General features: G+C 37.8%; 1 protein-coding gene across 2 annotated transcripts in view; it reads left to right on the top strand.

Annotated features, from left to right (window-relative positions):
- Positions 1-24,991, top strand: part of JADE2 (jade family PHD finger 2) — a 231,913-nt gene that overhangs the window by 22,126 nt on the left and 184,796 nt on the right. For both annotated transcript variants that reach the window (XM_058173992.1, XM_058173991.1), the window contains exons 2-3: positions 5,619-5,676; positions 12,040-12,125. In XM_058173992.1, coding sequence (XP_058029975.1) covers positions 5,619-5,676; positions 12,040-12,125 — 144 coding nt within the window. The remainder of the gene's footprint in view (positions 1-5,618; positions 5,677-12,039; positions 12,126-24,991) is intronic.

Below are 24,991 nucleotides of genomic sequence, written 5' to 3'. Positions count from 1 at the left end.
GTAGCATACCTTGGACGTCCGAAGGGCGGAGGGTTGGGTTGCAGTGGACAGAATAGCTTTTTGTCTCCTTTCTGCCAGCGTCTTTGGGTTGCAGAGTCACGCCTTCAACCATCGGCAGATGGATCTGACAAACTATCGCCAAGGCCTATGAGCTGCGTTCCCTTCTGAAGCCTGCACGCGTGACAGCACATTCGACCTGAAGCGCAGCCACATCAGCAGCGTGGGCCACTCAGATTTCCCTGATAGAAATTTCTAGGGCAGCCACTTGGACTTCCCCTTCACCATTTATCGAACACTATAAAATAGATTCACCTCTGCCAAGATGGAATTTGGCCGCAGGGTCTTGCAGACGGGGAGATTTCTGACCAGACTGGGGCAGACTGATTCAAGGGCAGTCAGCTTTGGTAAGTCCCATTCCTGGCTGCTGTCTCCACCACTATGGAGAAGGGGCGTTGGTCTTACCTGAGGCGCACCTTCTTGTTGGGTGGAGACAGCAGCCAGCTCCACCCATTCATCAGTCTGGTCTCCATTTCTTTAACTCACCTTTTCATTCTGACACATCGAGTCTGTTTCTTCATCTTCGCCAAAAGCTGGAAGGCCCTAGCAACAGGGGCAGGACTTGAACAACTTTGACAGACTCAGTCCTTCAACTGAACATGCGAGTACAACCCATTCCTGGCTGCTGTCTCCACCCAACGAGAAGGTACGTCTCAGGCAAATCCAACATCCCTTTTGTTCAGGTTCCTGAGCAATGTTATTAGGACAGGAGAGATCAAGCCCTTAGTCATCCATTTTGTGCCCCCCCCCCCGGTCCACTGATGGGCTTCTCTCTTGTCTTTTTAAACATATATGTAAAACTCCCTCAGTTTGGAACCTGATAAAGGTTGATGAAGTTCATTATACGTTGAGAGCTTATATCAAATAGGAAATGTGGTGGAAGTCCTAGTGCTAGAAAGGTCTACTGGGGTGAAATAAACTAAGACTAAATTACAGCATGATATAAAGAAATGTCTGGTTCCATGATAACTTTGTATATTGTTCTTTATGAGGTTATAGTCTTCCAAAAGGTCCTGATGAGCAATTTGGAAGTTCTCCTGGACTCAGACCTCCTGCTGGAACTGCAAGTAGGAGTTGCAGCCAGGAGCCTTCTCTGGTAGCTTCAGCAGCGAATCCCTCAGTTGCACTTGTTCTTGGACCTAAAGATACTGAAGACAGTAATTTGTGCATAGCTTTCAGACTATTGTAATTTGTTCTAGGTGTGGTTGTCTTTGACGATGACTTGAAAGCATCAGCTGGCACAGAACTCACTTGCTAACCAGTGCTAGTTACTTCAGCCTCTCTATTCCAAAAGTTGCACTGGCTGCCAGTGGGATAATGGACTTAATTCAAAATTCTGATAGTTTGCTTTTAAAAGATTATATGGCTTACGGTAGATCCTTACTATCTCTGGCGCTGCCTTATCCAGATGGAATCTGCTTGCTGCTGGTCCTCCATCTTAGTTTAAATGGTGCAGACTTGGAAAATACATTCTCAGTGGCATTCATGTCATTTTAAAATAGCTTATTACCTAAGGGGGATGGCACCCTTTTATTTTTCAGGAAGTTGGTGAAAACTGTTGTCTTCTTTAGGATTTTGAGAGTAGTTAATTTTAATGGGAAACATATTGTTGAAAGGGTTTAAAGTGATTTTAGCATAGTAAGCTACCTAGATTTGTTTAACTGGGCAGCATGCAAATAATTTGATTTTTTTTTAAATAATGTGGAAGTTCCAGAATTGCCCAGTCAACAGGGCCAAATATACTCCTAACATATCTGAAAGGTGCCAGATTCAGGAAGATTCAATTGCACAAATAGTTACCATCTTTACTTATGGGCTTCCAGAAGCCTCTGGATGGTTGATACTGAAATTCAAGAAGTGGGGCTTCGGAGTGTGATATAATTCACAGAGAGATCTGCAGAAACTGGAGAGATTTGTAAGCCTGCCTGTTCTCTGCATGGGAGAATGGCACAGCTAACAGAGAAACAGTGCAAAGAATGTAGAGAATGCCACTTACCCTGCTGGATGGGTAAACCTAGTAATCTAATCTGCAGATTGTTGTTATTTCAAGACTCTAGAACCACAAGTAACTGTCAAAGCCTGGCAGAATTTCTTTTAGAGGAAACCAGAAGAAGCAATACAATTGGTTGTCAGGAGACTGTGAAAAAACATACACCCTTCCTTTCTTTGAGAGAAAGGGTCCTTGGTGCTCTCAGCTTTCTTGCAGATATTTCATTACCCAAATTAGGTAACATCATCAGTGCTAGTGATGACCGCAGAACTGATGATGTTACCTAGTTTGGGTAATGAAACGTGCAACAAAACAACCAAGCTCAGAGAACATCAAGGACCCCTCATTTCAACCCTGAGCTACAAATATTTTTCCTTTATTGGATTCTTTGAGAGATAAGTAATGGAAGAGTACAGTCCTCCGCCTACTTTGTAGCAATTTACGGTAGTTAACTGCCAGGCTTTGTGATATTGTGTGCTGGTAATGTCCCCATGGGAAAATGCTGCCAGCATGGGGGCATCTCCCGTTTGTATGGCTCCTCTTCTATGAATGGATAATTGAACTACAGTTTCTGCCCCATTATTTGCCACATTATGGGTTTATGATAAAAGAGATTCCGATAATTGCTCAACAGTTCTCATATATAATGCACCTAAAAGGGAAACTTGGTTGCAAATCTATTTCAAAAATTTCTTTTAAAGAATACAATTCTTATTACAGGTAGTCTTCGACTTACAACATAGTGATCGTTCAAAATTGCAACAGCACTAAAAAATATGACTTATGACCATTTTTCAGACTTACAACTTTTGTAGCAGCCCCTATGATCATGTGATCAAAATTCAGATGCTTGGCAACTGGTTCATTCTTATGACCGCTGCTGTGTCCCAAGGTCATGTGATCACCTTTTGCAACCTTTTGACAAGCAAAATCAATAGGGAAGCCACATTCATTTAACAACTGTGTCACTAATTTAACAACTGCAGCAGGGGTAGGTTCTACTTACATTTTCTACCAGTTCACATCGTGCCCGTGCGCTCTTCTGCACATGTGCAGATCACTTTTGATGATGTTCGGGTCAGTGGGCGGAGCCTCCCCCGGTTTTACTACCGGTCTGACCCGGGGGCAACCCAGCACTGAATTGCAGTGATTCACTTAACAACTGTGGCAGGAAATGTCATAAAATGGGGCAAAATCCGCTCATCAAATGTCTCACATAACAACAGAAATTTTGGGCTCAATTTTGTTGTAAGTCGAGGACTACCTGTGTTGATTTTTTACATTGCATGCAATTAAGCAGACCCTGGCCATTTCTCAGAGATGCTACAGTTCAGCGTGGGTCATCTGAGGTTGAAACTCTGATAGGTGTAAAGAGCATCAGGTTGAGAAAGGCTGCTATAATTGTATCTGGCCTTTTGGTTTGTACATAAATAAATAGTTTAACTCCAAAGCCCTTTTTGATTCCACATGTTATCACAATTTTCCTCCAAATGGTGCCTGCCTTCTGTGTTAGAAATGCAATTCTCAAAATTCCCACCAACATGTCTGAAAATTTTGGAAGTTGTAGCTTCAAAGCTACCAGATTAGGGAAGACAGAATTACAAGGTAAGATGTTGCAAGCTCCTATCTAGGAGAGAAGCTTGACGTAAAAGGAAAATGAGCACCAGACTTTTAGCATCATTTTACAAGTGGAAAAATTATACAGCTTCATAAAAAATCCTGATAATCTCTGTGAAGTTATTTATTTATTGCGCAGATTAGCAAGCTTGTGCTGGCACACAGATTCTAGAGAGTAGTATGTTCCCATGGAACTCATTTAGTTCCCTAGATGAAGCTTTTTGCTTCTAATGGATTTTCCCCACATAAATTCTATTTTCAAGAAAAAGCCCATAGGCGTAGGTGTAAAAAATAAAGGACAGAAGTAGTAGTAAGTAGCAAAATAGTTGGCTTAAGTTGATGAAAAATAGGGTAGTAGAATTTTATAGGTATATTTCATTTACCCTGATTTTAGATCTAGATAGCATGCCATTAAATATAACACAGGCACTGCATTCTAAGGGAATTATATAGGATAGCATGAGAACTTGACTAAAATATTTCTCTGTTCTTAGCTTCAAGAAACAGGAATTACCCTATTATAGGTTTTTTTTTTTACCTTTGTCCTTTTGGAGTTTTTACGTTGACCTAGTCAGCAAAAATCAATACTGTATTCAGTTGGAATTTCAGCTCTATAAACTGTCTTCAATCCATCTTCAGCACCTTTTTCTCTCCCTGAAATCTAATAGCCGTCAAGTACAAGGCTGGTTTAATAACATCTGTTCCCTCTGAATTACTGGAGAGAAGTATTGATATAGCCATATTGTCAAGAAGTAATTTTAATCATGTTTTGACGGGGCAATTTTTTATCACAGCATTGTCAGTAAAAATGTTTATGTTAGTTCACTGTTATTATCATTCATAGTGGTATGTTAAAACATTGCACATGTGTTGGAGATGAAAGCAGTACTTAAGGTTTTATGATTTAGTATTTATGGGAATTCCTTTGCAGATTGTCATCTCCTCCAAAGGATAATGGCATCCTGTGGTCTTGTCATCAAGTGCAATTTTCTTCTAATAGCTCTAGTGATTAAACCACAAACAAAAACCACTATTTTCCATACTTTGCTTGTTCTTTCCTCCCTCAGCCTTAGAGAAAGTTAACAGTATCTGTTGGGTGACAGCTTTCGAGAACTTCAGACCAGTGTGTTAAGATTCTTTGTGGTTTTCTTTTGTGAGATAATGTTGTAATTGCATGCTAAATACACCTGCATCGCTTCAATTTTTGTAAAGCAGGTGTGTCAACAAAGGCTTTTTCTCGTGCCAAGGAACTATATGAGCCCTTAATACTTAAGGTGTAGTCAAATTATGACCCCAAGAAGATGCAGATAACTTTTTCATGCAATGAAGAAACAGATAATTTTAGCTGCTTTTGCTAGTTTCTACAGAAATTTTGATATTTTCTTTCCCATATGCTGTACTTTTCAGAGTATAAGACGCACTTCCCCCCCCCCAAAAGAGGGTGGAAATGTTGGTGCATCTTATACACCGAATATAGCCATTTTTGGCCTCCTGAACCCCTGCCCCTTGCATCCCGTTTTTGAAAAAAAACGGACCCATTTTTTGCAAAAACAGGGCATGCAGAGGCTTTGGGAGGCCTGCAGATTGCTCCTGCGAGCTGGGGAGAGCAAGAATGGACTTACTAAGTGAATTCCTTAGTGGAGAATCCTTAGATTTGGGTAAGTTGTAGGGGTGGTTTGAAAATTATACTTATGAGACAAGTTGCATAATTAAAAGCAAGACACACTCATGCATCCAAGAGGCAGAGACTTGAAAAGAAAATAATGTTACATCTAAAAATTTTATTTTTTAAAAAAAAGCCTTTAGTAATTTACTGTCATTAGGCTAAGTATTCACTTGTTCTGCTGGGTTAATGCGATGTGTGGATTTCCTGAGATAACAGTGATTTGGTGCCATAATGAGTTTCTTGGACAGCAAATGTAATGTTCAATTTCTTCAATTTCTTTTCTTACAGATGGAAGAGAAACGGCGAAAATACTCGATCAGCAGTGATAACTCAGACACCACTGACAGTAAGACTTTTTATTCAAGCCTTACAACAAGATAACCAAATGATGATTCATCTTCAGCAGGGAAATAATTTGAATAATTACTTGCAGACAGTTGGGGAAACTACATGTTACAGATAGTCCCTGGTCAATGAATTGTATGCAGGGATTACTTATAAATATATTACAAGAAGTAAATATCTATTTACATACCTGTCAATGGAAGTCTTATAACTACCATATTTGTCTTCCTGTTGTGAATAATGTGGTTAAAATAGGCCAATAGCAAAATCTTGATCTAGAAGTAAGCCTATCTGCAAACACAGGTGGGTTTCAAGTTGAGTTATCTGATAGCTGGACAATAATTACAAGGATGGGGCTACTGAAAGTAGAACATGCTTCAAAATTATTCTCCAAACCAAAAGGTTTAGTCAAAATGTATATTTCTTCTGTCCTTCTACATTTCTTACTTTATCATATCCAAGTGACGTTATGAAGATACCCTACTTTTACTGCTTCTTCCTGTTAAAACCTAAGCCTTGGCCAGAACACTTGGTGCTTAAGAACTAATGTCTGAGTTTGGGCAGTTAAAGCAATCCAGAGTGTAGTTAAAATGAATTGTGCAAGGCTATCTCCGTTGACCAAAGGAACTGGTTTTGGACTTGTGCCAGGCATGGAATTACTTTGGCTTGCAAATGTGATGTAAACTTATCAATAAACTCTTACCTACCTTTAAACAAGGTACAAGGTGTGACATTTAGAGCCACATGACACTGTGAAGCTGCTATCTGTTCTTGGAAAAGGGAGGTTGTAGTTAGGTTTATGATTACTCTAGTTAAAATACCACCCACTGTATAAAAAGCAAAGCCAGCAAAGATGAGGCAGAGCTATTTAAAGACTGACTGATTTTAAAGAGGTTGTGTTTTTTTTTAACGTCTGCAGGCAAAACTGTATATTTTTAGGACCACTGTATTTCGGGGATATTGCGACATTACTTAAACAGGAAGAGGGGGGAATCCTTCCAGTGGGTACCTGCTTTGTCCTCAGGTGGTTCTGCGGCTGTTTCAGGCAGAGGAAACAATACTCGGCTGAGTGACTGTATAAATGTGTGTGCATATATACACGTAGAAAGCCTTATTGCCACTTTCCCTCAGGTCGCTGAGAGTCAAAATTTCAGGAAAGACGAAGAGTCAGATTTGCCCAGAGAATGCTAGTTGCTACCTGTTAATTCTTATTCCCACCTATCCCCATCCGTCCCTCCCACCCTCCAGCTCCTTCTCTCTTTCTCCTCTCTCTGTCTCCCTCCCCCCCCTTGTCTCACACACACAGGGAGAGGGAGAGAGAAAGAGAAAGAGGCAGCATACATCAGAATTTGAAATGTGTAAATTTAAAATAAAGAATTAAAAACTTTAACCTTTCCGTATTATTTCTATATTTATTTGAAGATAGGGTTTTTTAAAGTATTATAACAATATACATGATTCAGTGAGGAAAGAAATCCTTCCCTATTAAGATTAATATTTGATTTACAGGTATCTGGGGGGAGAGAGTATGTTTGATGTTTATAGGACAGAGTTACTCTGCAATCTTGGCACTACTTGCAAATTGACTAAATTTTTAAAAATAATATGTATATATGATTTGTTAGTAAAAAAACCTCTTTTTGTTCATTAGAGTAGAAAGGTACATCATAAATAAAATATCACCTAGAATAAAAATTGCTTTGGTCTAAATTTTGCAAATGCGTTGGTTTAAAATTCAGTTTGTACTTACAAACCATCATGTCTTGTAGTTCATTGTGATAGTTGGGCACCCAACTAGAAACTAGGAGACTGCGTTCTTGTCTCGCCTTAAGCCAACTGTGTGATCTTGGGCCAGTCCCTTTCTCTCAGTCCCAGAAAGAAGGCAATGGCAAATCACTTCTGAAATCATGCCAGGAAAGCTACAGGGACGTTCAGGACAGTCACCAGGAATCAATGCTGACTTAAAGTCACGCACACACAACCAAACAAGTAACCTCGTCATGTTCTTCGTGGTACAACTTTTATATGGTACAACTTTAGGGGTCAAGTTGTGTATTAAAAATGCTACCAATAAGGTGACTTGTAAGCCTCAGATTCAGGAGGGGATTGATACATGAGGTAGCCTTCTCAACTAGAATAAAATGTTATCTACTGGGATTTGAAAGTAAAAGGAGCACATGCAATTAATTCCTTGTGACAATTTGCTTTGAAAGTAAAGAATGTTCACATTCTCCAAAATCTTCATTGTGAGGATTATGGGTGTGGGGGTCCTTATTTGCACTGTTGCAAGAACAGCGACTTTTAAAAAAAAGAAAACACAAGGTAGAGATACGTTAGCCCTGGTAAAAAAAAGGAAAATTTCTAGAAACAAAATGAAGGAACACTAAAAAAACACATCCTTATAGCTTCTGTTGAAATGCAGCAAGCCCCCTACCAGTTGTGTTTTAAAAACTACTACCGTAGTATTAGGTAGCTCCTTTAAAATAAATTAAGGGAGAATAATGTTTATGAACAATTAATATGGAAGTCTGGAACTTATACAGTCCATTTGTGCGGATACACAGCACTTCTACTAAATTACACTCATCAAGAAAACTGTCCAGGTAGTCTCTGAGAATCAGACACAACTAAATGGAAGAGGGAAAAAGACACTTGAGGTGGGTATAAGGGATCTTGCTAGACTTCTTCACTGCAGTCTTCACATTTTTCACTTATCTAAACATTGTCATGGTAGTTAATTGATTATAATTTTTAAATTATAATCCAAATATAGATATGAAAGGTAACCCAGAAGATTTGATAACCAATCTCTCTTTAAAAGTGCAAGGATAAGAAAACCAGTGAACAGAAAATCCGAGGTGGTAAGAGCAGCATGCTTAAAACTTGCTGATTGGTGATTCTAGCACATCAGAACAAGAAAACCATTCAGACCCACAACATATAATTCAATCAGAGTTTATTTTAGCCATAATCAGATTATACAACTTCTAGAAGTGGGCTGCAAGATTCTTAATTACCAGTCAATTAACAAATTGTCAGGGTTCACTCTATATTTGAACCCTACTTGAAAGCCAGATATACACCTTGTGACTTAGCACGGTGTATGAACTCAATTGTATATCAGTATTAAAAAACAATGATTTTGAGAGCATAGTCCTCTCTCTCTCATAGTTCATTGCATGAAAAACTTGGGCAACTAGCTACAATTTGTGAGTGCAGAAGAGGGGCGGTTGATGGAGGAAATCTACCTAACCCACATTTTTCTGCTTAATATTAATTCATTCCATGGAAGAGACAAACCGAGGCAAGCAATTTCAAACTCACAGGTGCAAAACCCAAGGCTGGGAAATATGAACTGCATAAAAATGCTAATTTAACCTAGATTTTCCTACTCCCAGTCTCTATCAGGACCCAGTTACTTGAAAAAGACACATGACCATAAGTTCAAAATTGCAAAGCAAATTGAAGGAGACTAGAAGTAATGTCTGAGTTCACAGATGCATTCTAATTTACAGCTAATTTAACCGCTTTATTTTGTGAACCAGTACAATTGCTGATTTTGCAAAGCACACTGAACCATAACCTAACTGCTCTGATTAGGTTTGCAAATACACTGAGCCAATGATGGGTTTCAAATTTTTTTACTACCGGTTTGTGGGTGTGGCTTGGTGGGCATGGCAGGGGAAGGATACTGTAAAATCTCTATTCCTACCCTACTCCAGGAGAAGGACACTGCAAAATCCCCATTTCTTCCCAATCAGCTGGAACTCGGGAGGCAGAGAATAGATGGGGGCAGGGCCACTCAGAATTTTTACTACGGTTCTCCAAACTACTCAAAATTTCCACTACCAGTTCTCCAGAACTGGTCAGAATCTGCTGAAATCCACCTCTGCACTGAACCAATAAACTAGTTAACAATACTTTAGCTTAACATGTTGTGTGACCCCAGATAGTGAGGGGTTGAGAATTCCAAGATTGTTGGTTAAGTACCCAACAATCATTTCTACTTCACTAGGATAGCCAAGTAAAAAAATAAAATTTGAGTAAAAAGAATTTAAAAATTTAGTCAAGTATTGGGCTTTTCATCCTTTACCTGGTGATGGGTTACATGTCTCTAGATTTGTATTCAATTACTTTCTAAAATGAAAATAAACATTAAAATAACTATTGTCTCCCAAGGTCCTAGCACTCATATACAAACATACAAGCAAATCAACCTTCTGGTCTCTGGTACACTTTATGCTTTTTTGGGGGGGATCTAGCAGCAAGACAATAAAGCAACAAATAATTATCTGCGTCCATCTTGAATGCCCTATTTAGAAAGAAATACCTGAGTCCAGAATGGATTTGGGGAACTGCTGAGTAAATTTGCTCTGTTCTCTTTAATCAAGATGGTGATTATAAATTTGATAGTTCTCTAGCCAAGAAAAAAATGAAAAGAAAGATGAACCATTTTAAGCCATACAGGTCAAGAGGTTTGAGATCACTCCATAGTTTATTTTATTTTATTTTATTTTATTTATTTATTTATTTATTTATTTATTTATTTATTTATTTATTTATTTATTTGTCACAACAGTATATATAAGCATAAGCATGAAATAACTATACAATATATAAATACATATATAAGCATAAGCATGAAATAACTATACAAATTGGATACAATCAAAGGGAACATTAGGATAGGAACGGTAGGCACGTTGGTGCTCTTAGGCACGCCCCTTACAGACCTCTTAGGAATGGGGTCAGTAGTAGATAGTCTTTGGTTAAAGCTTTGGGGTTTTTGGGAAGAGACTACAGAGTCAGGTAGTGCATTCCAGGCATTAACAACTCTGTTACTGAAGTCATATTTTTTGCAATCAAGATTGGAATGGTTCACATTAAGCTTAAATCTATTGTGTGCTCGTGTATTGTTGTGATTGAAGCTGAAGTAGTCTTCAACAGGAAGGACATTGTAATGGATGATTCTATGAATTAAACTCAGGTCATGTTGAAGGCGGCGGAGTTCTAAATTTTCTAAACCCAGGATTTCAAGTCTGATGGCATAAGGTATTTTGTTGTAATCAGAGGAGTGGAGAACTCTTCTTGTAAAGTATTTCTGGACTCGCTCAATTGTATTGATGTCAGAAATGAGGTGTGGGTTCCAGACAGGCGAGCTGTATTCAAAAATTGGTCTAGCAAACATTTTATATGCTCTGGTTAGTAGTGTAATCTTTCTGGAGAAGAAGCTATGCAAGATTAAATTTACAACTCTTAAAGCCTTTTTTGCGATATAGTTGCAGTGGCCTTTGGCACTTAGATCATTTGATATGAAAACTCCAATTGTCTGTTTGACAGGAACGCTGTTATCCAATTATGGAGGGGTCCGAAGATGCCGTAGGATTTTAGTTTTAGAAGAAGTTTGTCATGTACCACTGACTCAAAAGCTTTACAGAAGTCTATGTAAATTGCATCTATTGCTTTGCCCTAATCAAGATTTGTAGTCCATATGTTTTTGCAGTGAAGAAGTTGTAAATTACAGGATAATTTTTTTCTGAAACCAAATTGTTTATTAGCGAGTAGGTTGTTTGTTTATAATAATAGTAAATGTTTATAATTCTTTGGGGAAAAGGAATGAAAGTAGCAAGCATGCCATAGAAGAAATCACTTTTGTGGACATGAATAGAGCTGACCCTGAAGGGAAGGGCTGACATGGGGAAATGATTAAAAATATATGAAAGGGTTGAAGTTGGTCAGGTAAAGACCCTTGAGCCTCATGCCTGAAAAAACTGTTTTGTAAACAAGAGATGTATGACAGAGAGCTTCAATGCTGGAGAAGAAGTATCAGAAATCTGTTGGTAAAACAGGACGAAGCTAAGGATTTTTAACCTTGAGATTGACATACCTATTTATATATATATAAATAGACATATGCAGAATTTCGTATCTACTGTTTCCTGATTCCCTGCAATTAAAGTTATTTGCCTAATCTCCTATCTATTTGGAAATTCAGAGTTGAGAAAGAGGATAACGTTTTCTGGTAAGACACACTGACAATAATGATAGAACTTTTAAAAATGCAGAGTTAACTTAAGTTTGCATAATCTGCAGATATTTTAATGCCAAGGGATACTAACAGTGCAATCCATTTATTGATTTGATTTATTTATCCCTTTTGTTCAGAAGCTTAAAATGGTATGTGTAATATGGAGACTTAATGTCAGATTTTGACAAATTGAAATTGCTGGCATATGTTGCTATTCCATGCTGAAAGCTGAAAGCGTTTGAGATTTGTGTACTGCAAACAACATTTGGTTTGCAATTAAGCTGTTCTTAATTTAAGGCTTGGTTTATCTTTAACTTAATTTATTTTTCTTCAAAGGCCAAACAACATCAACTTCAAGATGCTCCAGAATTCCAAATACAAAATCTGGTTGGTCAAGGCAAAAGGAGAAGAAACCTTCAGAGGTTTGTTGAATTTTTTATTTTCTTAGACCCTTTTCTCGGCATTTTTCTATAATTTCAATTATGAACTGCACTCTTAAAAAGTGCATGGGTGCAGAACAAAGGAAGTAAATAGGGGAAATAAATTTGATTCAATTTAAATTAAATTTAGTATAATTAAAATGATTCATCATGTGCCTATTTTTCCCTTAAGCCCTTTTAAAATTACACAAACAGATTTGCAGTCTCAAGTTTATAGTCTTGCCTTTGAACTTTCCTCCCCATCTTGTTATCCTTGTGTTAGATTTCAATTCTTGTAAGCCCTACCTAGCATAAGGAATCTGAGATGATGGCTAGTGCCTTTTCCCTCTCCAATTATTCACCAAGGAGAAAGCTAGGACTGGCACAAAGAACTGCAGACTTCATGCAGAATTAGCCACAGCATTTTAATTATTTTAAGAAAAAGTTTCGTACATGGAATGATCTACTACAGGCAGGGTGGATTTGATTTAAATCAAGTCGATTTAAATCGTGATTTAAATCACTGGTAAAAAGGCTTGATTTAAATCAATTCGGTTTAAATCATAATTTTTAAAGAGCAACTGTTATCTCTGTCCCACAGCGGCTCATCCTCTGATCCACTGTTGACTCACCGACAGTCCCATTCACTTCAATGGGACAGCTGGTGATGCAGCAGTGACATAACAAGATGAGGGACATGGCAAGCAGCAGGTGAGTGGACGCCCGCTAACAGGTGTTGCCATGATGGATCTGAAATGACAGGTGCTTTTTAATATTATATTTATAAGCTGCTTAGAAGGTTTCACTTTCATTTTTACTGCTTGCCCTTCCTCCTCACACTTAGAGCATGGTGGTACAGATGCATTTCTCTTCAAACAATCATACAGTTTGTAGTATACATAGATTTACAAAACAATGGGATAAAGGAATATTCTTGAACTTTGTTTTATGATTTATCTCATGGTTACTGTGAAATTGTGTGAATGCATCAATGCATTACATGTTATGTCAGCTTGCAGAGCTTGGATTCATTGAATGAGTTTACCAAAAATGTAACTTATTGCAGAATATACAGCCTCATGCTACATAACTAAGCTCCATTTCATGCTGAATAAACTAAATTATTAATGAATAGAAAACTATCTTTAGATAGATTTTTACTCCAAAAGTATTTTATTAAAATAAATTTGATTAAAAAAATCAGATTTAAATAAAACAGATTTAAATTTAAAAAAATCATCGATTTTTATCCACCCTGATTGAAGAGCTCCCCCAATCCCAGGTCATATATCAGTACTTGTCTGTGGCTTGTTAGGAAATGGGCTGCAAAGCTGGAGGTGAGCGGTGAGTGAGCAAAACTGAAACCATCCCCATCCTCCATCCATGGAAAAATTGTCTTCCATGAAACTAGTCCTTGGTGCCAAAAAGGGGACTGCTGATTTATTGGACTGATTATAAGCAATTGGAAGACTTCTAGGTGGAGGTACTGGGTGTGTAAAGAAAATCATTTATAGTGTTTAAAATGCAGTATTGCATGCTGACTCTGCTGACTGCCAGGAGTTCGAGCCTGACCAACTCAAGATTGACGCCACCTTCCATCTTTCCAAGGTCGGTAAAATGAGGTCTCAGATTGTGTGTGTGTGGGGGGGGGAAAGGGGTATATGTTTACTCTGTAAACTGCTATGAAGCGATCTATAAATCTAAATGTTATTGCTATTGCTATTTATGTAGAGGTCTTTAAAATGTACGTGAGGGAACTGACATCATAGAAGAAGCTCTCACAGCAGCTTCTCTGAGCTCCATTCACCATTTGATTACAGTATCTTCATGAGCATTCTTCCCAGACCCCAGTTTAGAGCTATTGTGCACTTTATCACAATATATATGTGTCTGAGTAACATCAATCTAGCCTTCCCTTGTATTTTATTAGTTTATGTCAGGTAAGAAAGACCCACATGTGAAGATTCAATTAAAAACTAATATACTGCTAAGAGCCTATGTGCTGGAATCTTCCCAACTAAGGGCCAGCTTCTGGTTAGAGTTAGAGAAGGCACTCAAGGGGGGTTGACTACAGAGGAATTCTAGGCTGATCCCCCTTTTTGCTCCGGTTCTGTCATCCCTTTTTCATACACATCTTGTCTTAAAATTTATTCAGCTGCCCTTCTGAGGTAAACAGACAGCTCTCAAAGCAGGATGCAACAATGACAATTCAAGATTCCGTTTAAAGTTTGAGGTGAAAATTTGGAAAATATACTTCTGCCTTCTGAAACTATGTAAGGAATAGGAAGTGGGGAAGATTATAGGGAAGTGCTGTTTGTGGGTTGCCATCTTCTTAAAAGTTGTGAAGGTATCTCCAGATGCACAAACATGTAGTGCTGGCCCAAGATGTTTGGTTGCCTGAAGTAGATTTCAAACGCTTCCTCACCTTTTCAAATTGGAGGCATTTTTGGAAATATCGTTGCATCATTCAAGCAATAGTAGCTGACATTATTTCAGCCTTCTAAAAATGAGTTTGGTGTCATGTCTCCTACAATATCTTCCCATTCAGAGCATTTCAGCATGTTTCAGGTTCTGTTTATCCAATAACAGCGGTAATAATAATTTATTAGATTTTGATTCCATCCAAATCCCAGTGGCTTCAGGCGGATCACTGCAATCAAACAAATTATTAAAAAGATACATGATGGCAAGTGTGATGAAGTGAGAGGTCTCAGTCTCCTTTTACAAAGGTTTGGATGAAGATCTAAGTCTTCATGGCTCTTTTAAATAATAGTGGAATGGACGTCTGGATCTCAGGAGCTTTGTTCCAAGGGTCAGGTGATGGGTCCTTCAGTGATACACCATCACTGAAGGACAGGTCCCTTCAGTGATGGTGTATTTCTGAGATCATTGATCTACTAAAGCAGCCCCTCTCCAACCATGTTGGAGGCATAGACTGGGAAATATTGGTTTAAGGGCAGTTTTACTTATTACTACACGTATCATGAACTTTTTGAAAAAGAAAAGTATCTTTGAGACTGCAGGTAATTCTCGCTTAATGACCAGTCACTTAATGACCGGTTGCAATTATGACAAGCCTCCCCAGAGGTACTTAATGACCCAGGCCAGAGGTTCTGATGGCCACACACATACACACCAGTCACATGATCACATTTTGAGTGGTTGGCAACCAGCTCACTTTTATGGCCATTTGCAGTGTTCCATGGTCACATGAATACAATTTTCAGTATTTACTTCTGGGCTCTGAGAAAAAGTTCCCATTGAAGAAAATGGGCTCCTTTAACAACTGTGGTGTTTGGTTAATGATGGCTGCAAAACATCAAAAAATCAGGTGCAGTCATGTGGTGGCTAGTTAATGATCACTATGAATTATGATTGTAAGTGTGGGCTCAGTTACAGGCACTATTTAAATGCACACCTAGTCTGCATATTTCTGACCATTTCAGAAATAGGCTGATATTGAAAAAGAATGCACCCACTTCAGTTAATGGTTTATGACATAATGTATGCACATCAAAGTCAGCTGCAGTAAATAAAGTGAGAAAATGTGCATGTTTCAGTCCAAGCTCAGCAGTAATGCTCTGCACTATTCCTGTCATGAGCAGCTTGTTTTAAGAGGATGGTTAGTTATATGCATTTTTCCAGGCTTCTAGCAAGCATATGACGCATAAACATTCAACACAAACCTCCAGGGAGATGAGATGAATCACTCATCGCAGGCTGAAGGAGAAAGAGTTTGGCACTTTTAACTACTTCTCAAGGTTGGGCAACAGTTTCCTTTGGTCATCTGAGGTGTCAGGCTTCATGTCTCTAGGAAATACAATTTCTTGGAATCATGTTCCAGAAATTGCAGAGTAGGAGAACATAAAACTATTGCTGTTCCTTAATAATGGAGGCTGAGGACATTTATTTTGTAGTTCATGGAAAGAGCTGCTTCTTCATGCTGAACCTAAAAAGCCCCAATACTTTAAATCCATTTGTTTGTTTGTTTGTTTGTTTTTCTGTTTTTCATTCATTCATTCATTCCTGAAGCCGCTCATTTCAAACAAGTGACCCTGGTTGGCTTACTGCTGGAGATCATCTAAGAGCATGTTATAAGTGCATACACAGTGCTTTTTTCTAATATTGGCAAAAATAGTAGAAATAATATTTATCTTTATTTCTTTAATTTTAGAAATTGTCCAATTACTTAATAATAAATAAATAAATAATGAAATTACCTAATAAATAATTGCAACTTTACAGCCCATTCATATAGGTTGCATTATGTATACCAAGTATATACTAATATATACCAAGTTCACTTAATAAAGGAATTATTTATGGAATGCTTCTCTTTATGTTAGACATTATTCCCAAGAGATTTTGAATTTCCAGGTGCAGATTTTTGATGTGCATTTATGAGTGTGCTTGGATTTAAATCCTTTATTCTAGTTAAGCTACATTTGTTCTGTTTCTAGAATGAAAATTAAGATCCAAGCCATTTGTTTGAAATCCTTATAAACCTATAAAACAAGAATAGTATTATTTTATCTTCTTCATATAACCATGGACTTGGAAGGAACCATTGGAATCACCTACTCCGTTCCTCTGCTGTGCAAACCAATTGAACTATGCTCAAGTAGTGACTCATTTTCATTAAAACTACCAGAGATGGAGAGTCACTTCTGTAGATAGACTTTTTCACTGTCATACAGTTCATGCCATCAGGAAGGTTTTCTTTATATCTAAATGAAATAAATAATGCAACTTATATCCATTATTTCTTGTCCCAAAATAACAATGCAAAATATTTCTTGACTATCTCTCCTATTGCATGGTTCACCTCAACTATTGATAAAGAAATTTCCCCTTTAGTCTTCCTTTCTCCAGATGGGACATGCCACATTCCTTCAATTTGTCCTCAGAGCATGTCCTCAGATTAATCTTTTTTGACCTACTGTAACCTGTGCATATCCTTATGGAAATGTGGTACCCAGAATCATACACAATACTCCAGAGGTGGTCTCAACAGAGAATAGAGAATAATACGGACGTTATGCACCTTTGATGCAGCACTTCTAATGTAGCAGAACTTGTTAGTTCTTCTAGCAGCTTTGGGACCTGGGAATTTGAAGGCATTCAGATTAGCTAGGTCTTTTATCATTTCTTTGCTGACCTGCACTCCTCTCAGTTTCAGTTTTGCCCAGTCTGTGCTGCTTAAATCATCATTTCCTTTGTATGTAAATAAAGATAAGGCAAAGTGGGAGTTGAGTTCCTCTGCTTTCTCTTGGTCACTTGTTAAGATTTCTCCTTTTGGATTAAATATCATCCCATTGTCTTGTTTTTCTTTCTTTTCCTGACATATTTGAAGAAACATTCTCGCTGATTTTGCCTTTCTCACTAATCTTATCTCATCTTTTTTCATAGCTTTTTCAGGCTTCAGTTATCTGCTTTAATAAATATTCATCTGCTACTTTAATGGGTTAATGGTCTGTAGCAGATACCTAGCGAGATACCCCTTCTGTGAGCTTGGCTTTTATCTTATCAGATCCTTTCAACACTTGGGCTAACCACGAATCTAGTAAAACTCTGTACTAGTAAGTTTATTCTTGATAGAATATGCCATCTCCTTTGTTGTATTGCCTGTTCCTCTGAAACAAGTGGAGCCAATATTCCATCATTGAATATCATCCCACTACGTTTTTTTAATCTCTAGTAAATCATGCTTGCATTTATGCCTCATGGCATTCGGCTAATCTAGTATATTATTCCTAATTTGTGTATCAATGAAGATAAATTTAAAATGATGGGTTGAACTCCCTCCTCTTTCCTTTTATGCTTGTGTTTTCTTTGTTTCAAACCAGTAATTTTCAACACATTTTGCTTTGTTGCTCTTTTCAACCCATTACTTGCTAATTCATCACTCACCAGTGATTTTACAATTCCTACCTCCTTATATTCTAGTTTAAAGATGCTTTTTCAAGAGGCAACTGGACTTTCTTATTTTTTGTATGTTGTATCCCTCCCCCTCTATTGAGGGAGGGCTTTTCAATTTTGACATAGATGGCCCATTATCCAATTAGGTAACATCAAAATTGAACAGCCCTCCCTCAACAGAGGGAGAGGGATACAACATCATCTGTCTCCAGCCTACAACACAGTCCTTTCAGCAGTTCCAAGAAGGCTCCACACCCATTTGCACTACTCAGGTGACTGAGAACATAGGTAAACTTCCAGGTCTCTTCAGTGATAATGCAAATAACCAGCTGTCTGCAAGGAATACAAATCTTTCCATTCCCTGCCATCCAGTCAGAGCTGAAGAAATTTCTTGGATGAGAAGCAAAATGTCTTCAAAAGAAAACAACAAAAGTCCAGTTGCCTCTTTAAGAAAGCACCTTTGGGACAATCATGACCTGGATGACTGAGAATTTCCATAGATACTCTGGTTTAAAGCCATCCTGATCTGGTTAGCTGCCTGTTACCCAGATACATACTGTCCCTCCTTAGAAATTAATTCCACTTCCGCAAACCACTCTTCTTGACTTTTATACTAGTGTTGAAAAAAATGAAGTCTGTACTGATTACACAAATGTTGCATTGAAGAGTTCACCAATCCTTTCTTTCTATTGCTAGCCTTTTGTCTTCAACAGAAAATATTGACACCAACCAAGCCCTGAGATCTTCATTACCCTCCTTTTAGTAAACATGCTCTATAATATAATTTGTGCTCATTGGAGGAGGAGTAAGTTTGTATAATCAGTGGGTGTGATAAGCCTGATCAGTTTTTACCTCATATCTCAGATTTGTGCTCCTAGAAGATAGCATACATGTTAAGAAAGATGGATGACAGATGGAAATTTCTGTGGCTTTCAAGATGAAGTTGCCTACAAAGCACCCTCTTTTTCTGCTTATTAGTGATTGAATGATTCCACTTGGAAATGCTGGTTGTAGCTAGTCAGATGTAGTCTAACCTTCTCTTCTGCTTGCGATGACTTCTTTCTTTCTAAAACGCAGCGGGAATGCAGTGTTGCAGATATCAGGGTGAGGGAATGACAGGTTCCTTAAAGCAAAGTAGTAAGTTTATGACATGGGTGACAATACCTATTGAGAATTTCCTAATTCTTTCCTAATTAAAATTTATTGCATCTGTTGCCAGGATCACTCACTATGGGGTTAAAAGAGTTAACATAATCATACAGAGCATGGTAACAAGAACCATGAATTCTGGAATGCTTGCTATGAAGATTAGGTAGACTTTGATCCCTTTTATAAGTTGTATTCTACAGTTCTGAAGTTCAAATATCATATATGGCAGTTTCCTTAGTATAGTAGGTGATGAGCTAGATCCTCTTTCTTTGCTAGAATGTTCTGATCAGGAGTGGAATCTAAAAATTTTCCCTACCCATTCGGTGGGTGTAGCTTAATTGGTGGGTGTGGCTTGGTGGTCAGGTGGTCAGGTGGGTGTGGCCAATAATAAAAATAATAAAGTACACAAAACAATAAGAGATACCAAAAACCAACTTTCATACTTTACACACATACACAACCCAACACAACTGACTCACACACAATGTAAAAGCAGCTGTACTTCACCCAAAATGGCCCCTGCAACAAGCAGGAACCTCACACAGCCACTAAAAGCTCAAAAACCAACTTTCACACTTTATACACACATAACACAACGCAACTGATTCACACACACACACACACACACACAAAATGCCACATACAGCTTTGTGAGATTTTGTGTGTTTGTGTAGAGTGAAACACTACAGAAACATACCAGATCTCAGAAAGCTGCACAAATATTTTATTTTATTATTTCATTTTATTTATATTTTTTAGATAAAAGCAGCTAAAATTAAAACTTCCTTAACTTTTAAATTGCTGTCTAAAAAAAACTCCTTAAAAAAACTCAATTAACTATTTTTTAAAGCCCCCCCCCCCCATTACTTACCCAATTGGAGGCAGGCAGATTCAGTTGCTCACTGATGAGATGGATTGCAGGCAGGCAGATTCAGTTGCTAGTTGATGCAATTGATTGCAGCAGCCGAAGCAAGGCTTTTGAAGCCCGAAAGAAGCAGCAAGTAGGCAAGTGGGGACCAGGCAATTGCATGGGCATGGGCGGGGGCTGTTGTAAGAGTTGTAAAAAAATGATTTTAAAGCCTGTGATGATCAGGCAACTCAGCTGGGATCACCAGAGGAAAGAAAGCTTTTAAAAAGCTCCTCTGACGATCCCAGCTGAAATTGCCTGATCACTGGAACCTTTTAAAAGGATTTTTTAAATAATCTCTTCGGCTGAAGAGCTTGTAGAAAACATGCTTTTTAAAGTTTCTGGCAATCAGGCAACTCAGCTGGGATTGCCAGAGGAGCCTTTTAAAAGTTTTTTTTTTTAAATCTCTTCGGCCGAAGGGGTTTTAAAGGGTTCTGACGATTCCAACTGAGCCGCTCGAACATGAAAGGCTTTTTTTTACTTTGAAAAACATTTTTTCGGCTGAAGAAAAAATGCTTTTAAAAGTAAAAAAAAACCACCCTCTGATGATCGCACGGCTCAGCTGGGGCAGGGGGCGGGACCAGGGATTTTTGCTACCGGTTCTCCGAACTACCCGCCGCCATCGCTACCAGATTGGGCAATCTGGTCTGAACCGGGAGCATTTCAACCCTGGTTCTGATTCCATCTTGCAGCTGAGGTGCCATTTGTGGTATCTCCATTGGTATAAACAGGGAAGAGGAAGAAACGAAAAGCTGGCATAGTCATACTCCACTCAGTATAAAGGGTGCAGCTGTAGAGCTAATCAACAGTATTAAGTATCTTGGGGTGCAGATAACTAACAATCTGAAATGGTCTCTCCACATGTCATCCTTAGTAAACCGTGCAAACCAGCAACTGCATTTCTTATGTTGGATGAGGAGAGCACATCTTTGTCCTTCTATCCTGGCCACTTTTTACAGAGACATGATTGAGAGTGTTTTAACAAGCTGCATCACTATTTGGTTTGGTGACAGCAGTGCCTCAGATAGAAAGTCCATACAGAGAGTGGTAAGGACAACCGAGAAGATTATAGGAAGCTCGTTCCCTGTTATTCAGGATACTATGTGCTAAGCTCAAAGCATTGTTAGAGACCCTCACACCCACTTTACAGTCCCATTTCTGTTGGTCTCCTCTGGGAGGAGGTTTCGAAATACCTATAGCAGGACTACTAGATTCTATAACAGCTTTGTTCCCTATGCCATCCATCTGGTAAACTCTTAACATTCGTTTTTCTTGCCATGTACATCTGAACTAGACTGTTGTTTCTCTGTGTCATATATATGTGGGTATATGCATAATTTTTATTTATTTATTTTATCATGTTTATGTAGTGTATATTGGAGGTGGTCACCCTTTGAAAGATGTATGCAACAAAATTTCATTTTAATGTATGCCGATTACTGTACATTCAAAGTGACAATAAAGTTATTCTAAGTTCTAAAAAGTTACATAATCATTACCTATGTCAAAGGTGATGCTTATTATGAAAGACTGTGAGAAATGATTAATTATAAGCATTGCTGTAGAACTGGAACAACTAGATGCTTACCTAAGGGTGGGAGGAGAGAACCATATTAACCTATTTGTAAACACTGATTTTATTGTATAACAATGTTAGGATAGACAAAGAATTCATTATTGGTGATGATTTCCGATTCTTCTCTGGTGTGTCATCAATTCTTTAGAAGCCTTGGGCCTTTTTGCTTCTTGCCACAATACATATTCTGGTTTTGTTTGTTTAATTTAAAGCATTTATAAGGTTATCTAATTCAATCAGTGTGACTCTGGGCAATGTATAATAAACCAATGAACAACGATACTAAAATCAAAATAAACAATGCCAGCTGAAAAGAGATACAGCAATTAATCACTTCCTTTTCACCAATTTTTATGGCTAGCATTTGATTCAGTTCTACTCTGGAAAATACCAATTATTCCAATACAAATCTATTGTGGAATTCTCTTACTTTAGTTCCATTTAAAATTATTTGATCACATTTATTTATTTATTTATTTATTTATTTATTATTTATTTATTTATTTATTTATTTATTTATTTATTATTTTTAATGTAGGTTCTTGTCTTAACCTTTAACAACTTGACCTCATTTTCAAAACAGTTTTTTTTTACTTCTCTCAAAAGTCACTGCCTTTTTAATCACTAGTGTTTCTTGTTATATTTTACTATTTGCTTTCTAACTACCTTTTCTTTATAATATTTTTTCATAATTTTTAGCAATCTTTGTATTGTTTTTTCAACCTATTTTCATTTCATTATTCCACCAAGCATCCATTTTCAAACTTATTAGCATAATTACACAAGCTTCTATAAGGCCATCACTCTGCTAAACAAATAATTCCCTCAACACTGTCAGACTATTTACTGAATCTGCACTACTATTAATCGTTTCATAGCTCCCATCACCAATCTCTTTCCACTTATGACTGTATGACTATAACTTGTTGCTGGCAATCCTTATGATTTATATTGATATATTGATCATCAATTGTGTTGTAAATGTTGTACCTTGATGAACGTATCTTTTCTTTTATGTAACACTGAGAGCATATGCACCAAGACAAATTCCTTGTGTGTCCAATCACACTTGGCCAATAAAATTCTATTCTAATACCCTTTAACCTAATTCTTTTCACTGTTTTCATGCAGCTTCCACAACTTCTTATGTCATCTTTCCATGCATATAGTTGAATGGAACCATATCTTTTAACACTTTTAATACAGGACCCATAATAAATCCTAAGCCTTAGCTTCTCTGCACAGATTCATCAACTTCACTTGACAAGATCACATCATTGTTGCATAGATGTATTACATAGATGTTTTGTTTAATTTATTAAACCATGCCCCTTACTGCTGTTTTATTCTAAACCTCAGTCTTCCATATGCTGTGGGCATCATAGATGGACCCACAATCATTAATTTTTGCTGCCATCATGGCTTTACTTTGTTAAGGTTTTCACATTTACTGTGTAATAATATAGAGAAAGTATAAACATGCTCTTCATTTTTAGCTGCACCTATGTCATATGCAAAGTTCCCTGCTAATAAGGGTATTACTGCTCAGTTGAATGTCTGGAGAGTCTTAGTCATCCAGGTCATGGTTGTCCCAAGGGTGCTTTTTAAGGGGCAACTGGACGTTCTGGGTTTTCTTTGAAGTCATTTCGCTTCTCATCCATGAAGCTTCTTCAGCTCTTCAGAAAAACAAGAACGTCCAGTTGCCTCTTAAAAAAGCACTCTTGGGACTGACTACTGCTCAGTTGGGTGAAGGGCATCCGCTAGGTATGGGAAGGCAACATGCCAGAAGCACAACTAAAACCCAGGGTTATTCCAAGCATGTTCATGCCACTCTGTAACTCAAGGCGGCGCACATACTTAACATTCCTTCTTCCTCCTATTTTCCCCACATCAACTCTGTGATATGACTTGGACTGAGAAAGAGTGATTGACCCAAATTCACCCAACCAGCTTTCACAACTAAGGCGGGACTAAAACTCATAGACTGTGATATGTCTAATGTACTGACACACATCACATTTTTTTTATCTCGAGAGTGCGTATCCATCTATCAGTCTACAGGGTATCTGTTTACAATTATTGCCGAGTTATTCCAGTTTCTGATTTCCACAATCTATTCTAAAGAATACTTCGATGTTGCTGGAAACCGTAAACTGTTTTAACCTTCCAGAGGGCTGCAACATGCTAAGACCCAATGGCGAAGAATATACAATGATGGATTTACCTTTATATTCTTCCACCTTCTGAAATACAGTATATGTGCACCATGAGGAAGATTTAGCTGAAGGGGATACTGTAGATTGTTCAGGGACATGGAATAGATGAGAAAGAGTTTAGGATGAAAATAGCAAAAGGGAGAGATGAATGATAGAAGTCAGTAGAAGATTTATAGTGAATATTACAACAAGGATATGTTTCTGTTTAAATTCCTCACATAAACTCACTGGTATCTCCTATGGAAGGCATTGTCGACAGTTGTGGGTTATCCTGAAGCAGGTTTAAGAAGCTGTAATATAACAGCAGTTTTTTAAATGTCTGCTTCACCTTGGGGTCCACACAAGCCAGTTAACAATATTAAAATATTTTAAAAGATATAACACTAAATCCGCAATGGTCCTTTATCTTTTCTCAAAGAAATTAGAATCATAATCTACCTTAAATAAGGATTGATGATTCCAATTGTAAGTACGGTTTATGGCTTAACAGGAAGATAAACTACTACCATTATAGTAAGGATGAACCAAGACTAGCTTATTAAGAAACCAAAAACGATGTTGACATTGTCACATAAATGCATCAGTGTTTTTAAGTAAGATGTCTGGAATCATGAAATGAAAAATTAAACACTATGTAAAAGTCCCTGGCTGAAATCCAGACAGTTTCCTTTCTCTGCTATGGACTTTCCAGGAATGGCATGTGGCCCGGAAGGGGATGGGGAGGGGAGGGGTTTTCTGCAAGTCCCACTTCCTTCCTCCTCTCCAAATGATCTTCTCAAAAGTTCCAAAACAACTTTGGGAAAAGCTGCAGAGAATTTTGAAACCTGTAATAGAAGAGAGTATCTGTAGTTCAGGATTGAATTGTCGAGTTCTTGGTGTTCTCTGAGCTTGGTTGGTTGTTTGCAGACATTTAATTACCCAATTAGGTAACATCATCAATGCTGACACCTTCATGGGTTGATTCTTTTTTTTGAGATACAGGTAGTCCTCACTTAACATCCATTCCTTCAGCGACTTTGACTTTACGATGGTACTGAATGAAGGGACTTATGGCATATCCTTGAAGTTCCAGCTTTTGTACACCGCCATGGTTACATGAAAA

Source organism: Ahaetulla prasina, chromosome 2 (assembly GCF_028640845.1).
Source record: "Ahaetulla prasina isolate Xishuangbanna chromosome 2, ASM2864084v1, whole genome shotgun sequence".
Taxonomy (NCBI): Eukaryota; Metazoa; Chordata; class Lepidosauria; order Squamata; family Colubridae; genus Ahaetulla; species Ahaetulla prasina.
The sequence above is the reverse complement of the archived record's forward strand: the minus strand, read 5'-3'. Positions and strand labels throughout refer to the sequence as shown.